At 44.5% G+C, this 18,540-nt stretch overlaps 1 protein-coding gene across 3 annotated transcripts in view; it reads left to right on the forward strand.

Moving 5' to 3' along the window:
• The window catches only part of LOC135911543 (prolyl hydroxylase EGLN3-like), a 205,179-nt gene that overhangs the window by 102,497 nt on the left and 84,142 nt on the right, over positions 1-18,540 (forward strand). For all 3 annotated transcript variants that reach the window (XM_065443861.2, XM_065443862.2, XM_065443863.2), the window contains exons 4-6: positions 9,855-10,085; positions 12,222-12,341; positions 17,410-17,549. In XM_065443861.2, the coding sequence (XP_065299933.1) occupies positions 9,855-10,085; positions 12,222-12,341; positions 17,410-17,549 (491 nt within the window). The remainder of the gene's footprint in view (positions 1-9,854; positions 10,086-12,221; positions 12,342-17,409; positions 17,550-18,540) is intronic.

Below are 18,540 nucleotides of genomic sequence, written 5' to 3' on the forward strand. Positions count from 1 at the left end.
CGCAACATGGTAGGCTACTGCTCGGTGCCGCAGGGCCGGACGCACGTCACGGAGGCTGGTGTCAGCCTTATTCACGCGTAGCCGCAGGACAAGAAGCTGCGTGAAGCTTGGCTCGCGAAACATAAAACCGGCAAACAGTTATCGGCTATAACTCGGGTATGCAGCAAGCACAGACGCGAGGAAGATTTCTGCTACGGCGCCCGGTCTGCGATGTTCTGAAAACGCGCACTGAGACGCTCGCCCGAGTCCGCTGCCCGACTAATGTCATGACGGTTTGGTCTATGAACTTGTTGATGCTATAGATACTGGCAAGTTCAGTGGAGTGGAAAGGCAGCGGTAAGAAGAACATTTAAAAAAAAGCATGGCATATGGTCATGCTTGTGTTATGAATTAATGCACTGGATTACAAAAAAGGAGCAGCGGGAAATGGCACGCTGAGAACACCGATAAACATACAGTGTGACGCAACTCGAGAAATAGTATTGAAAGGTCAAAGAATTTAGAAGAAAAAAAAAGATTGTAGTCGGTCGCTGCGAATCTGCGCGATCGCTGCCTTGGGGCTTCGTTCTATTACACTCCATTTAGTTATACAAACACTATAAGAACATATTTCATATAGTTTGCCCCTAGCGTTTACCTACCTTTCACGCAAGAAGCCGGTTCGGAAGACTCCATCGCGGCGACCGCACGCAGTGGCGTTCGCTGTACGTATTCGGTGAAGAGATAGCGTCTGAAAACGATTGTGTGCTTTCAGTTTGCCCAAGATTATTATTTAGACAGTGAGAAACTTCTCTCGTTTCGAAAGTACTTATAGAAATGTCCGGGAGAGCTCGCGCGTGGTGTTCTCAGTGAGCGCTGACAGCAAAACCTATGAGGAGCGCGCCACGTGATCCCTCATACTACGCCAGCGAGGCGCTGCCGATAGATGGCGACTCCGTAACTCCTCGCCGCCAATATAGACGCGCGGGAGCGAACTAGCGCTAAAACCGTGCAACGAAAACCGAGCGAGGGAGATGCATGAAAACATTTCCTGTATTCCCACATAGTGGCAGCACATGACAGAAAATAATATGTTTGGAAATTGACGCGCTTTTTAAACGTACAGATGGCGCCGTAAATATACGGCATCGACCATTTTTGGACTTGTTCGCGGTGCCGTATATTTACGTCATTGACCCTCAAAGGGTTAATGACACATAGTCATCGAGAAGAATGTCTTGTTCCATTTCCTTCACTGCTGTGGATGTCTCGCTCAGGCCAAGATAGGTGCACATTGTTTCCTTCAAATTCTTCTGCAGTTTTTTTGTTTTGTTCTGTACATAAAATTCTCTGTGCCCCCATGCCTGCTTTCTTCTAAGAGGGCTCGCACCTACTGCTATGAGAGCCTCGTTGACGGCATGTGGAATGTGGGGTGTGCGGTAGGGGTACTACTGAATAATTTTGACCAACTGCACGAGTGTTCTTGCATATTGCCTTCATTGAAATGCAGCCTCTACAGCAGGGGGTCGAAACCAAGACCTTGATTAAGCTCAACTGGGCAATGCCATAGACACTAGGCTGCGTCCCTCTGCTATGGGTACAACAAGTGCAATATAACTACTCAGTTCATCTCATTTACATATATACATTGAATGCTATAATAATGCTTCACACCTGGGTTCAGAAAGGTACTGTTAGGCAAGAGCACGTCTTAATTGGCAGGCATTCAGTCAGTCGCCACTCGAGATAGCAGTTTAAGCGATAGTGAGGACACTGTTACGAAGAGGCTACTAATTACAGAGTCCAGCAATACATCTAATTGGGCTAGTTGTGCATCCGTTCATACTAAGAGGTGGGCCATGCACAAAGACGGTATGCAAATGTGTGTAGTGTACTACTTCTACTCTGAGTTTTCTGTTCGTGCACTGCACCCCTTCTCGTAATATGAACTAATCACGAATGGCTACGTGAGTAATTACATGTGCAATTACAGGTAATTAAGTGTACGAAATCAAACAAAAGTTCCATCTGCTTTCGTAACAAAATAGGCATGTGTGGATGCAGTACTTTCTTGAAAAAATAAACCATGCAATAAATGCCATAGTGCAGAAAATTTAGATGGGAGATGCCAATAAGCCTGGTCCCTAAAAGAAACCATGATTATTTGAAAATTAACTTTTGACTATATGTTTTCAGGCTTCTACTTTTTCTAATTGGTCCACTGCTATAACAGTCATAGTTTCTATTATTTAGCATAACTATGTGATCAATACACAACATACTTCACTAATTTCTGTTTAATGACTTCGTTTTATGTCACTCCATTAACATGATGCTTTCATTTAGCTAAAATCTCATTAGTGGACTCTTAAAAACAAGAACAAGCAATTGATTTAAAGTACATATTCAGTGTCTCATCGCTTTTGGCCTTTAGGTCATTCTGGATTTGATATGCTGGTTTAACAAAGTAATACATATGCGAATGCTAAAAAAAAATTGAAACCTCAGCGCCTGACATAGACCACTTCAAACAATTAGCAATTGTTTAGGTGCTATTAAATGAAAGTCATCGCAACATTATGAAGTCTCCTCGAAGACCAAAGATTAAGCATAAATTCATGTGCTCAATAGTGTACGTTTCACCGAAAGAAAAAACATACCTTCGTTGCCACCCTCATGGAATGGTGTCGAAGGACGAGTAGACGCTTTCATGACAAAATACAAGGGCCTTCACAAAAGTGTGACAAGCACAGGTAATGTCATGAATAGAGCTTCTCCAATGGCACAACTTGTACTTATCACCAACTGAAGAGCCGCCTTTCCTCAACGTGCAAGCCACACAGGGAGCCAGCACTCGTTTGCAAAATTTCACAGCCTTGCTTTGGAATGATCCAAGCACGTCTGCTAGGACATCTGCCTACTAGGGCATCGCAAAGTTTCATCTGCTACTTGTTTTTTGCAGAAGAAACATGGTCGCTGAAACACGATTGTGTTGGCTGATATTTGCAACATATTTGCGCTAATAAAGCTACAGATTGTTTTCTTATTCACAAAGTTTTCGCCCATTTCTAAATCTTGGTGTACGTTAGTGCACTCTGTACTCACCGGTGTAACTTTCTGATGCCATGTGATGACACTATGCAGGCCGTTGGTGTACGGCGACATCCGGTTAAACGCACTCTATCGGGGCTCGCATTTTTTATTGGCTACGCTAATAATTTCTAATAAAGCACTCAAATAAACACTTCAGGGCCAGATTATCTTGTCTACATATTCCTCCATCGACTCAGGAAATTTTGCATCCGCACAAGTTCTACTTGCCACTAGGGCGCTTTCCTACGAAGGGGAAACACGTGCAAGCACAGAGGTTGGTATAACACAAATTCAAAAATTTTGTTATTGCTTAAAACAAAAAGTCAATTCGATAAAGTTTTCTCAGTTTGTAGACAATGGATGTTTCTAATAAATACACAATTTAGCAAATTTTTTGCAAAGATGTTTTACAGAAAGACTTCTTGGTTTAAATAGATAGCCCTCAATTTTTTTCAAAGAAATCGCTGATGGTTGAGTGCCAAGGTTGGGACAGTTGGTGCGGAATGACCCCTTTGGCATCTTCGCTCACTGGTACTTCTGCACAGTTCAGAAAAAAATAAAAAATAAATGACACGCTAGATGCAACACACTTGACCACCGCACACAAAGAAATGGCGCAGACTGGTGTTGCGTGCACACATGTCGCTGCAGGCACGGAGAGAGAATGGGTGAACTGCAGCCAGTGGCAGCGGGACAGAACACGCGCTGATGCTGCGACCGTTGCAACTGCGAGGAGCGTGCGGAGTTGGGGACGAGAGCACCTGAAAAAAAAAAACGGTATGCCCGCTGCATCGCAGTGAAACATGTCTTCTCCTCTGCAGGCACGCATTTCAGCGGTTTGTGGGGCGTACCGTGGACTGATTTTTGTGCTAGCAGTACTATGGGTCGACCGCTTCATCTATAAATAATTGCGATGGCTAAGTGGCATCGCCTCGCGGCCCCAAATGGCCATTGTTTCTTCGAGTTTGCGGTGAAATGGGGATCAGGGATTGCCGCATAGCACCCCAAATCTTCGAATTAATCGGGTTGGCCTAGGCCTTTGGTTCGGATCATCCAGTCAAATTTACCTTGGAAAATACGGGACCGCAGAAAACCTTCGAATTATCTGGATTTTCAAATTAATCGCGTTTGAGTTAACAAGGTTTTACTGTACATGCCAAGCTGTACACAAAATGTGCTACCATAGTTTTATATGAGCTTCTGCTTTCTTGCGGTCAGACATATGTCGGTCAGACTGGGCATTGCGTCATAAATCAGCGTGCACGGGATCATGAGCTGTCACTGAAAGGTGAAGACAGCACATTTGCCTGAGCACTGCAATCCACGTCAGTGTGAGCCACGACTGGACAATTGATGCAGATTCCTGGAAGAAGCAGGGACACCATGGCACGTGAATTATTAGAGACGTTTCATATTAAAGAGCATGGCTAGTCTTGTATTAGTAACACATTAGTTTTACTTTTGCACGTAGAAAGAAGGTTTTTGATAGCCGGCTGTGATTAGGCTGTTGCGCGGATGAAGTTGTTTGGTGTGTTGCGCATTCGCGTGCATGTATATATTGCATGTGATAAAGTAGAGAATAAACAGTGAAAAGTTGGCGCTCCCCTTGCTCCAAGACAGGTTTTTTGCCCTAAGTTAAAACACACACGAAAGGAAGACACATAGAAGACAACACGGGCGGCACTTTCAACTGGTTTAGCTTGGGCTGTGACCCATGAATATACACACACGTACACACATGCGCAGGCTGTTCACTAACCTACGTTATCCAGCGATCAAACAATCTCTTTTCCACTTTGTAGAGCGAGATAGATGTAATGTTAATGCAACTTGAACCTTTCTTTTTTTTGTGTAATAAGCTTCCATTAGCTCATGTGCTGTTTTATTTCTGTTTCTGCCAAGAATCTTACTCTCAGCAAAACTTGGTTCGCACATGCAGGCCTTGCAGTGCGCTGGCAAATGTGCCACACCATCTTTCATTAGATTTAGTTAGTGTTTCCTGGCTCATTCATTTATGCAGTGTCCAGTCTGTCCTATGTAGGACTTGCCACACTCAAGGGAAATTTCATACACGACCCCCATGGCTCATTTCCTGTAGGACGTGCCATGTTTGTTGCCACAGTCTTGCGAACCGGTCTTCTTGCGAGTGGTTCTCGAACAGATTTGAACCAGTTTGATGGGGGCAGGAAAAGCAATGGGTACGCCATTCCGGCCTGCCACCTTCTTGAGGTTATGGGAGACCTTATGAACATAAAGAATCACTGTAGGTCTTAACAGTTCTGGCACTTTCTTCCTCCCTTGTGGTGCTGGTACCTTTAAGCTTCCGCAAAATGGTTCCGGTGACTGATGTCACCAACAAGTCAGGGAACTGTGCTGCTTTAAGTCGCCTGATCTAATTATTGAACGTGGCCTGCATCGTTCAATAACATGGGTAACGTAAGCTTGTTCAGCCTACGTGGATAATGTAGGTTTGTGAACAGCCTTCATATGTGTGTATGTGTACATATTCATTGGTCACAGCCCAAACTAAATCAGTTCCTAAGTGCCACCCATGTTGTCTTCTATGTGTCTTCCTTTTGTGTGTTTTAACTTGGAGCAAAAAACATGCCATTTAGCAAGCAACGAATACCCTTGTTCCCTTCCATCCTTTCTTGTTTGCACTAAAGGGATCATATTTATGGTCTACTCACCAATGTAACAATCGAAGCTTCCATTGCTAGCGCCATTTGCTCAAATTAGACTGTAGATTAGAACCACACGTGCCATTCCCTAGCTGCCATTTAAACCCAGTCTAATCTACGAGACTTTTCGCATGAAGCCAGTCTCATAGCGAGCACGCAATCACTCAAATGTTCAACACCTCTCATTGTGTTCTGCTCCTAGCAGATGGCAGGCTCAGTTTCAAAATGATTTACAGGAGCATGTCATCATTTTGACGTTGCCAAAATCGTGGCCGCGCCCCGTGGCTGGCGATGTCGGTGTGGCCTAGGTCATTCGCGTGAGGAGAAACTGTATGGGCGTTCCGAACAATGATTTCCTATCACGTCCCTGTTTGCTACAAGCACTGGGAAGAAACTGCGGCTATGCATTTATGAAGGTACGTGGCCTACGGGGTGTTATACAAAGTGACAAATTCAAGAATAAAGACTTTAAAGACACAGATAGACACCAAGTGTTCCGGCATCGCCGTCATTCGTGGACAATTTCTGCTGATAACTGTGGCGATGCGGACTCTGGCGCTTCATTTCCGTTGGACACTAGTGCCGTTCTTCCTCCTTTGCGTCACACATTTGTGGTACGCTGCACTTGCCGAGCTCTGAGAGTTGTCTGAATTAGCCAATGTGGGGCCAAATACGTTGGAACTAATGAGAGTTTGATTACATTAAATAATGCATACGCCTGTTGGGACCAAAATACACGTCCAAATCATCCGATTTACCAAATTAAGGAGGCTTTACTGTATAGTCATGCATACGCCATGTGCAGACTTAGTGGAGGCACCAGCAGGTGGCTTAGCGTGTTCAGTGAAAAGTGCAAGAGGAACTCTGCTGCATACATGCTTCGTACATGATGCATCTCTGTGGTGGCAACACTGTGTTCTCTACAATGCTACAATGCTCATCGCATTCGTCATGATATAGGTTCTGCCGGAATTTTGTTATCACAATGCCCTAAAGATCCATAGGGCAGGGGTTCTGAAACTAGGTTCCACAGGGCTCTGCGAGTGGAATTTTAGCGTTCTGTCAGCAGTCGGAACGATTCCAGTCCCATCTGATACAAGCTAGTTTGCTACCAAACTGTGTTGGTTTCTACCTTATTTGAAGCAAAAACATGTGACAAGTGCTTTGATGCTTGCGAAGGGCACTGCTGCATGCTGGATGATGTGGACATGTACACTTAGGTCTGTTATCTGTTAATCGGAGACCCTTTCACAGCACGAGTGACTTGTGGCATTTGAATGAACGAATGAGATTACCTTTTATTTCCAAAAGAGTGTTCACGGGCGTCTGAGGTTGGGATCGCCCTAGGTGGAAGGGCGACCCCAACCTCAACCAGAAATGCTCTCCTGGTTGTCATGGCCAAATGAATTTTGTATTTGTTCTGAATTCAAGCCGGATGAATTCTGAATTGATTGATTCCTACATGGTCTACCTGTGCAGCCATTCAGGTGATTCATTGTGACACTCATTTTATAAGTCTGAGTATATGCACATAAGTGGAAAGAAAAGTTCCATGGTGCTCTTGGAAAGATAGTGGGGTTCCCCGAGTCCAGCAACCCCTGCCATAGGGCACGACAGAGTGCATGGTAGTTTAAAAAGAACAGCAAGAAGAAGTGTAAATGACAACACAAATAACTAAAAAATACAATATGTGCAGATCATTACAAAATATTTTTTTATTTATTTGCGATACTGCCACTCTCAGTGAGACCAAAGCAGGTGGGAATTGTATTAGACAGTTTTACAAAAAGAAGCAAACAGGTCATGCTACATGTTACAGTAAAAGAAAAAAAGATAAAAAGCTTCGTTGACTGCTGGAGAAATCACCAATGACAATGTGAAATACAATGCTTTTGGTTGGTATAACAATATCGCTCAGTAAAAAATATAGTATTACTAGAATTTATTTAAAGATAGCAAATACATGATCCATGTAAGATTAGATAAGGTGTACAGCTAACAGATAACAGTGCAGAAGTGACCAGTTTGGGGCTTGAAATGCAGAAATTCCACGCACAGAAATAAGTATTGCAGTTAAGATATGTGAGTGTGTTAAGTAGAGTCTTCCGTGTTCGATGTCTCTAGTAGGTTGATGAACGACGAGAATGACGGAGAGGAAACTATGTCTGGGTGGAGGAGATTCCATTCTTTGATGGCAGCATGTGGGAAAAGTTAGAACTTGAATGTGTCATTGCAAACACTGTACTGGTTTAGTGTAAATGGGTGCTTCTTTCACGATAGACATGATGTAGACAAAGTAATGTATTTAGCTTGGTCTATCTCATAACTGCAGTGCATTAGTTGGTAGATGAATTTTAAGCGGGCTTGTCTGGCCCTAACAGATAGTGTTTTAAGACCTGCATCAGAGTTTGTAGGGGAGTCATAGGGTCTGTGTTTGTTAAAGATGAACCTCACAGCTTTCCTTTGCGTCTTTTATAGTTTTTATATGTTAGTTGATGTGTGTGGAAACCAGATGATGTTAATGTATTCTAAGACGGAGCGAACAAAAGTTGTATGGTCTAGTAGTCTGGTGTGCTTCAGTACAAGGCGTAAACATTGTCTAAGAAAAAAGTTTGCGTAATGCGACTGAGGTAACATTATCAATATTGTCACATAGTAGTGACGGTAAAGAAAGTAGCAGAACTGGGAATGATGAAACTAGCTCTTTATTGGGCGAACCTGTGCCCTCAAAAACAGGATACACTCAAAGAATGATGATAGCAATGGACACAGTCGGCGATCGGCGAAAATCTGGTCAGCAGGTCAAGCGCGTCGGCTTTTATACGTCAGTCATCGAAGGTTCCAGAGTAATCGCTGTGACCTGTGTGTATTCAAGAAAGTTCTACACCATCCGCGTCGCGCTGTGAAATCATTATGCAAATAGGTGAGGCGTGCAGACAGGACACAAGAGAAGTGGACAACACGAACGCTGACTGTCAACTGAAGGGAGCACTGAGCCAAAAAGAAGAAAGACGACACAAAACTAATCGGCGCAAGCTCTGGAATGGTATCACCACGTGTCAGTTGGGTACATGTGCCGGTAACCAAATTACACAAGGTTTGGTGACAACAGACAGCGGATAGAACCATCGATAACTTTCGAGAAACTTCTGATACATGCAGCCGCGTCCTGCGCTGTGCAATAACATCAGGCGGTGAAACGTGGTCACCCGTTAAAAATAAACAAATACACGTGTCAATATGTAAGTTGGGTGAAAAGTCAGAAGAGAATTTCAAACCTAGGTATTTGTGGTTATTTAATTTATTCAGGAAAGTGCCACCAAGAGCGTAAGAAATTTCCCAGGGCTTCTTTATTGTTGTAAAGGACATCCATGCAGATTTAGTGGTGTTAATTGACATTTGCCATTCTTTACACCAATTGGACACCAAGTCGAGTGCTCTGTTTAATAATAAGTGGTCTGCGTAACCGACAATTTCTTTATAAAGAATACAGTCACCTGCGAAGAGCTTGTCACATTTAGTGTTAGCAGTAATGTCATTAATAAAGATCAAAAATAGCAATAGGGCAAATACTGACCCTTGGGGAACACTGGGGGCGACAGCTACAGACCTGGAAGATGTGCTAACATACTGTGTTCGATGCGATAAGAAGTTTTTTATCCATGCAGTAATCTGACCATCCCCGATCATAGCCTCTAGTTTTGCAGCTAATTTTACATACCTTACACAATCAAATACCTTACTGAAGTCGATAATCGGTGACAACCGTTTTGGATGACGCAGTGGCTTCAATGGTGGCAGTGGAGCAAGGAAGGCAGTTCCAGGCCGAGCAACCTGTAAAGTGTAATGGAGCCCGAGAACATACTGGTACTACAAATAGGAATGGCAATGTTATGCTGGTGATCTATACACAGTTATAAGTATGATGGTTGTAAAATAAGCTTGTGTCAAAGAAAGGGGTTATTAAAGACAATGTTCTTGGAGACTGAGCCTGTTGTATAGTACACACAGTTCTGCTTACACGACCCCAATCACCCCAGTATTTTGGAGAGGGGAATGCAGTTTGATTTTACGCCAAGTGTATGACTGCTGGGGCTGCAGGTAGCCAGTCTCTATGGAAGGGGTGAGTTCCAGGATGGGCAGCTGGTGAAGCAGCGCGGTGACACTGTGCGCGTCATCCGGGGTGACCAAATCATCTGGCTGGAAGGCACCGAGGCTGGTTTTCCTGCTGTTGGCTTTCTGGTGCGAACTCTGGATGCCATCATCAGTCGATGCAACAACAGCAAAAAGGGGGGATTGCTGCGACAGTACCGCATCAACCAGCGCACCAAGGTGGGCCCCATTTAATTTGTTTGTGTTCTCCTAATTGATCTTGTAAAATGGGGTTTACTGCACTGTAAACACATGGACAGCAGAAGTAGAAATGCACAAGACGTGCACAGACTCGCAACTGAATTTTATTGGGTCAAAGGTGACATATATATACAATGATCAAACTGACGTCATACTGATAGGCCATCCAATCGATGAGCAACTGTACTTATTTGCAGAAAAGGTCGAATTTCGATACAACAAAATTTCGATATAACGTAGCGAATTGCTGATTTTACCAACTTTGTTATAGTGAGGTTTAACTCTATTGCCCTCAGTGAAGACAAAGTATGGTTTTGTAGCGCACTACCACATGCCACAGTGGTCCGGTCACAAAAAGACAACAACAACGACACGTCCAGCACGCTGGCGGCACGCATGCAGTAGAATCAGGCTACCACCTGATTGAGCAGGCTCGGTTAAATGTATAATTTGTGGACACCAGGCACCAGCGTCTGTCAGGGTTTTTTTTTTTCACCCGCAAATTGGTGACTCCAGACATTGCGTCATCACTCTAAGCTCCGGGTGTTTCAGCCACCTCGCTGGGCCTACCGCTGCAAGGAGCTCTAGCCCCACCGTCTTTGCAGTCTGCCTTCTATCCAGTCAGTCATGGCCTCAGATTCTTCCGATCAAGTACTGCCGTCACTGCCACTACCCCACGATCCCAAGGTCTCCTCTCTCAAGCTACCGGAGCTCTGGTTGTCACACTTGGGACTTTGGTTCTTTACCATTGAATCCTTGTTCCATCCCCACCGGCTCAGTTCGCAGTTGACCATGTTCGACCTCGTCGTTGGAGTGCTTCCACCTACAACTGCTGCAATTGTTTGCGATGTCCTACGCTCCCCGCCTATCGACCGCCCCTATGACCACCTTAAACGGACTGATAGCTGGCCAGAATGTGTTGTAAATAATGTGCGAACTAATCTAGCTCTCCGCTGGCTGGCATGACCCAATTTGTCTGCACTGCACAGAATTGTTGCCGGTGATGCCATTCTCTTGTAACTGGCTATCGACGGTGTTGCCCAGCTTTTGTTCAATGTTGCCAACAGGTACGTAGGCATCACAGAGAGAGAAAAACACTAGGAGGGAGTGTCACATCATAAAAAAAATATAAAGCAGAAAGAGGCGCTCTTCGTGTGATAGATGTGTGGTAGCTTCCAGCCTTTTTAATGGTCCAGCAAGCACAGAAGCCTAATCGTTCTTTAGGTGAGTGACGTCACACTCCTTCCCTTGAGGAGATTGAATGTGGCCAAGTGTTTCAGGCCCGGAGCATGACTAGACTTGGAGACAGTGTGAGAACTTTGTGAAAGGAGTTTTACATTTGATGGCTAAGCGATGTTAAGTGCAATATTTGATTAGAGTGATAAATCTGATAGCTTTGAGGCAGGTGCTCTGCATGTTGACAACGGCATGTTATGTACTTTGAAAGTGTTGTTCTTTAACGTGTTCTTTGAGTCAGTATCTTCTGCTTATTGAGAAAATGGCTGAGTACGTTAATCCACAACTTTGAACTGTATGACTGGCTTTCCCCATTTCGACATAATTGGGGCGAAGTGATATTGAGTGCTGCTACCCTAGAAAATTTTATCTGCGAGATTAGTTTTGGCAGGAATTGTTTTATGTAGCTCCTCATAAGTGCTTTATAATGAAATTAAAGCGCTTAAAAATGTTTCTCCATGCTCCTCCGACCAAAAGAAGAAATTAGGTAGTCTAGACTGCTCGAAAACTACAGGAGCATCACTGATCACGTCCAGCTTGGCATGCTGTACGAACTGAGGCTATACTCTGCACCAGCAGCATACTTCATGCTGTCGTGCTCTGCGCCTGCTCTCTCTTTCAGGGATAACTTGTGTCCGTGATTGTTGCAACGCTGTGGACCAGATGGCCTGAATCCTTTTTTTTTTTAATGAAGTGCAGCAAATCATTCAGCATATCAACTACTACTGACATGGTTGTACATTGTGTTTCACTTTTAGTTGCACTGAGCTGCCTGTTTAGGATTGATTAGAGATCTCTTGGTTGGGCGTGCAGTAGACATTGAAAAATCATATTGATTCAGAAAACAGCTGTGTGTTTTTGTGCTCTTCCTTCCTGCAGGCCATGATAGCTTGCTACCCAAGCCATGGGACACATTACGTGAAGCATGTGGACAATCCAAACCAGGATGGCCGTTGTATCACCAGCATCTACTATCTCAACAAAAACTGGGATGTCCAAGTATGTTGCAGCTATTCAAATTACATAAACATTGTGAACATGTAGAAAAACAGCATGTGTTCATATTGTTCTGTGGGTGGTGAGAAATTTGTTTTCCAATTATGGCATCGCACTGGTATTTTGAATTGAAGCATGCAATAATTAAACATCTCCGGCGTGTATATTTAGTGTGATTCATAAAAAATTATGAATTATGTCAAACATGTTAGCCGAGTGTTTTACACAGATCGCCCATGCGAAGACATTGTAAAGATAATGCAAATCAGAACAAGTTATCACATACATCGTATAAAGTATAAACCCCATGCAAGCGATCTTGCACGCGACAGCGACAAGCGACACGATGGAGATGGCTGTCGCATTCGCTCGTCGCCTACAAGTTGCACCCCATGCGAGCGATGACTTCGAGCGACGTCTCCCCAGTGTTGCCGGTATGAGGGCAGCAATATAGGCGCTGAAACTAGCGTGACGCGTGCTTAATAACTTAAGTTGATGTATTTTATTGTAAAAAGCAGCATAAAATATTTCTGAAAGTCTTGCACTAGGTTCTTATCCTTGCACCTATAAAAATTCATTCATTTGCTCGTTCCGTGCGACAATCGGAAGTACTGGAGTTATGTACATCCAGTTCCGGCTTTGCGCTATTGGCTAGTCGCTCATAGCACTTTCGGGCGACGTGCGACGAATTCTAGATTTGCAAAACCGAGCGATCTGTTCAAGCGACGGCCCGATCTGTCGCGCGAACCCGTCGCTCGTCGCTGTCGCGCACAAAATCGCGCTAATGGGGTTTAGCCTTTAATTATTAAATTCTAATTTCGTTAAACATACTTTCTCAATAAATTGATTTATATCATTGTTCCAATGAAATGTGTCCTAGAAAATTTGTTGTTGAATATGGGTTAGGGTTTCTTCTTATTTAAATCACGAGTATTGCGTGCCATTTTTTTCTGTCATTTCGAATTTATAATTTATTATTTCATTTATGTGCCTTAATTTTAAATGAAACCAAAATAAAATGCGTCATCTGCTGTGCATCAAGAACTTCTGTTACAATGCCTGAAAGGAATACCTTAGGTCTGTATGAAATTAACATAGAGACATCTAGGATGTCTAGGAAACTTGATGTTTATGAAACTTGATTGGAGGGCAGGAATCAGGAATTATCGGGTTTTACCCCAAAAATGACTGACTCTAGGTTATGTGTGTGTGCACTAGTTGTAGCCCTGGGAGTGTCAGCCAGCGCCACTCCCGACCTTATTATGTGTTTCAATCAATAAGAACCATTAATTTTCTCTTGCTTTTCCTGGTTTCATGGTACGTTGGCTTCATGTAGCTGTAATGAACAAAACCGAAGCCCCTTGGTTCATCGGAATACAGTCGCCGAATGATTTCTCGGACTCCAAAAACTGGGACATGCTCGATTATTCGGTCTGCTTCGCGGCTCCGCCATTCTCCCCATAGACCATAATGTATAACAATTGCCGAAAATTCGGACATCTTGCAATCTCTCGTCTCATTTTTCGGACACTCCTTGAGCCAACTCGATTGAGAGCACCATGCATAGACTCTGACTGGTGCATCATTCGACTTGCTGAACACCACTTTTGTTTTGAACGGAGTTTCCTTGCTGCCCCACGAAGTGGTGCTACTGCAAATCCGCACTCATCATCATCGTTTCTGCCTGATTCGATAGAGTGGCTACAGCAGTTCCGATCTCCGCTTAGTAAGCCACGTCAAGACAACCCAGCACCTGATTTACTTCTTCTTCATGCACGATGCTGCGAATAGGCCACATTTTTCGTTTGTGCGACTGGTACCAGCGTGACGGCGTGGTGGTGTTTACTTTGTGTGCTGTGTCGAGGTTGTGGTGATCCAACGCGGTATACGGAAACATCGTGTCAAGTGTCTAATGGAGCCGACAGTGCCCACGCAGACTGCACTGGGGAATGCTGGCAAGTGGGTGCAGGGAGGCCTAGGATTTGTCGCCTTCCTATATGCTCCTTACTGACGCCGAAAATGTTCTGCCGAGACCTGCGCAATGGTTTCATTGCGATTCCGGACATCGTCTCATTTGACAGTTTCACGGGTACTGACACTGCTGTACTGATATGTGCAGAACTCGACGACGGCGAGATCATTCGTCAGGGTTCTGCTACGCACCCAACGACGACTCTGAGTCAGCTCCGATGACTATGAGTACAAGCAGTCACTGAGCTTTCAGCCGCCTATAGTGCCCGTACGATGCTCTCCAAGATTCAGTCTTATCTTCTGATTACGCGTAAACGGAACAGCACGCAATGGCGCATTCACGATTTCTTCGAGCCTACTGCCCCGAGCCCAAATAAGTGCATGGAAATAAAGGACTTTTTTTTTTTAATTGATCTGCTTTTTCGGACACCTGTTTAGTTGGACATTTCCGCATGCCCGGTGAGGTCCGAATAAACGGTTGGCGACTGTAGCATTTAACTGAGGTGGTTGGTTCATAGCAAAGGCGAGTTTGAACAGCTCAACTGAAGAAAGAAAAGAATGAAAGAAAGGACTAAGGGAGATTAGGACAAGGACGTTGCTGTACTGACAACTGAGTATATTTCCATACTTGTGGCTATGTATTGTAATATCGAAAGTCATTGCCCATCCCCCGATGCCTTCAGTGAAATTCATAGAAAAAGTGCGGTGGGCCATGACTCAGGGACCAAAAAATTTTAAGAAAGCAAGAAAATATGCATTGCTTATTTGCATCTAGCATGTCTTGACAAGTGATACACTCAACTTTTATCACGGGGTGTTATCTTCAATCCCGCTAAAAAGAAGGAAGGCATGCAAGTTACAGTAAAAGCTCATTCATTCGAATTCCGCGGGGATGCTATGAATATTCGAATTGTACAAAATTCGAACTAATGAAAGTCAGAGAAAAAAATCGCTCGGTTAAGGCGCATATATAGCCTGACATGGCGTGAGCACGCACGCACACGCTACGTCACGTTGGCGGGAACAATGTCTTTACTTCGAAGGAGTGGTGCAGCCAACATAACCGGACGCAGCCAGCGTGATCCGACGTGCCCGACGTCGAGATGGCTCCTGCTCCATCCGCTAAATAAATTAACAAACACTGTGTCACGTGCGCACAGGTAAGCATGAACGCATCTCGCTCGATGACCTCGGAAACTCGCTGAAAAACGCTGGAGTGAGGACACGCAGCTGTAGCAGCGAGCGAATTGACATTCGTACAGCTCACGTTTAAACGCGAACGAAACGTAGAAAGCAGATCGCATATGAAGCTACCGGCACTACGCGCGCTCTGCAAACATCGCAGATCATCGCTTTGAAGATGAGGCCCACACGGGTGCGCACTTTGGTCACGTCGAAGATTGTTTTCAAGATGCGGCGCCCGCATGGCCGCGCCGTAAGCAGCAGCCGCTGAAGATCGTCCTCCCGTCCCTCCCTCGCCTCACCCCCCTGCCTCCACCTTCCCCTCTCGTGCGATTGAGCCACGTTCGCCGGCTCACCCTCGCACGCTCATACACAAAGAACACTGCGCGCGGCGATGGTGTTATCGTCCTCGCCGCTGATCAAAAAAGCAAAGCAGCGCGGCCCGCGTGGCGACGCCAGCATGCTTCCGCGCACTAGCACTCTCCCCATCCACGATGATGCGGAGTTCAAATTATCGGTGGCGGTGCGGATTCCAGTGTGAATAACCGGGATGTTTTACATATTGCTTTCAATACATTGTTGGACGGACCGCGGCGACTACTTCGAATTATCCGAAATTTCGAATTAACGAGTAATGAATTAACAAGCTTTTACTGTACAAGCTATCAAAGTGACAAGTGCTGAAAGCAGATAAGGAAACGAGTTGTAAGCAATCAAAACTGGCATGTGTGCACGTGATGTGTACACAGTAGTGGAACTCTGGCAGCAGCGATTCGAACTTCGAGTCTCACTCCCGCACATGCTTACAGTCCACGTTGAAATGACGTGTGGTGGCACTCACACTCGTTCCATGAACCTGGTACCATTCGGCGACCTCCACTTTCTTCTTGACTGTGCAGCTGTTCCTCATCGCATATAAGAAGGCAGCAACACTACTGGCAGCGACCGACACCCTTTAGGGCTCAACATGAGGTGCAAGAAGAAAAAGGAAACTGTATCCGTCTTTTCATGTTCGCCCATGCACTACTCTTTACAGGGTGTTTCAGCGAACGCTTTCAAAAATCTTTAAAAATTGCCTGTGGCAGATATCACAATTCTAGTTCATGAGCTGGTCTACTCGAAGCAGTGGATAATACTTGCACAAAATATTGAGATCCAGAATTGACTAATTATCAAGAATTTACTAATTAAATTTTTAACTAATTACATTACGGCCCGTATAGCAATTTACAAATTCTAGTCATGGAGTTCACAAGGCGGGTCTACTTGGAGCGAATTCTCAGGACGACACCAGTTTCGAGATATGAATTCCCGAACTTTGCGGAGAAATACATTGGCATTTCAGTTAATTTAACAAAATGTCATTTCGTGCACTGAAGCACACAAGTAACTGGAACGCCAATGCTTTTCTCCACAAAGTTCGAGAATTTATATCACGAAACTGGTGTCGTCCTGAGAATCCGCTCCAAGTGGATCCACCTTACAAAGTCCACTGCTAGAATTCGTAAATTGCAATATGGGTGGGTGATAAGATGATTAGCCAAAAATTTAATTAGTGAATTCTTGTTAATTAGTCATTTTTGCATTTCAATTTTTTTTGCAAGTAGTGTCCACCGCTTCAAGTAGACAGGCTCGTAAACTAGAATTGAGCCATTTGCCAGAGGCAACCTTTAAAAAATTCTGAAAGTGTTCGCTGAAGCACCCTATATGTGTAGCTGCAAGCGCAGTAATAAACTCAGTTGTTAGTAGAGTGACGTCCTCGGCTCTTCAAAACTTGTCTTACCCTTGGTTCCCCATATTCTTCCCACACGAAGAGTTTGACGAAGGGCCATTGATTTATTTCTGTTATTTTTACTAGTCGTGCTTTGTGCCAAATCACCTGTTTAGGGAGGGTGTGATGAGCATTGGTCACTGCCAGACGCAGGGGGGCCTGCTGCGCATGTTCCCTGTGGGCCAGTCCACCCAGGTGGCCAACATTGAGCCCCTCTTTGACCGCATGCTCTTCTTCTGGTCCGACCGCCGGAATCCGCACGAGGTGCTGCCAGCCTACTCAATCAGGTAAGCGCTGGCCCAATTCAGACGGGTCAAATTTGGTCATTGAGCATGCATTTAGTAGTCCTGAAAAGGGGGTTAACTCTCCGATCTTCCATTTATTAAACAAAAAGCAGAATAAATGCACTTGTTACGCATAAATGTTTTGTTAACGGGATGTATCTCATGAAAGAGATATAAATTGCCAGAATCAAGATTGTGTGATAAAATTGAACAAAGTTTGGGAAGATGTGCTTGTATATAATAAGAAAGAAATGTAAAAAAAATTATGAGATATGCAAAATTTATTATAGTCGAACCCACTTATAATGATACCGGTAATGATGATACCACATATAATGATAACTGCTGCACCATCAACCTTTGTATGTTTTCCATGGGGAAATATCCCGCATACTACAACGCCCCAATGCCACATTACCGGTTATAATGATGAAGTCTTCCTGCTGGGTGTCTATACCGAAAGGTAATAAAAATCCGAAATCCTTCAAAAGAAAAAGGAAAACCAGAAATTCGAGCCGCTGCCCCAACATTCCCCATGCGTTAATTTTCGAGCCTTCTCCACATCTCTCTCGCATCGCCCTTCCACCCCTCCGAACATCAATGGGCTGTGCTCGCAGCTCTACGCCGTGCCACCCTTCGAAACACGAATGGACTGTGCCAACTGCACTGCTCCCAGATTGCTCGCTGGCTCCTCGTGCAGCACAGTTCTGCAAACAGCTGAATCGCTCACAATCGTCTTTGTTGGTTTCGTTGAAATCATTCCTGGCCACATGTTTTCTCAGCCTCGTTTTGACACCGCCAAAATGAAAGATGGCTGATCTGCCTGCTGATTATCAGCAGTGCGCAACATTGCCGGTGAAATGAAAGCATGCGGCTATAGATTTCAAAACTTAAGTGCTTCTAATTGATGAGGCAATTGTCGCAAACGTGTTTGCATTAGATAGCGACGGCAACAATGGAAGAGATGACACAGTAGGACAGGCTGCCTCAACAT

The sequence above is a fragment of the Dermacentor albipictus genome, chromosome 7, assembly GCF_038994185.2.
Source record: "Dermacentor albipictus isolate Rhodes 1998 colony chromosome 7, USDA_Dalb.pri_finalv2, whole genome shotgun sequence".
In the NCBI taxonomy this organism is placed as follows: domain Eukaryota; kingdom Metazoa; phylum Arthropoda; class Arachnida; order Ixodida; family Ixodidae; genus Dermacentor; species Dermacentor albipictus.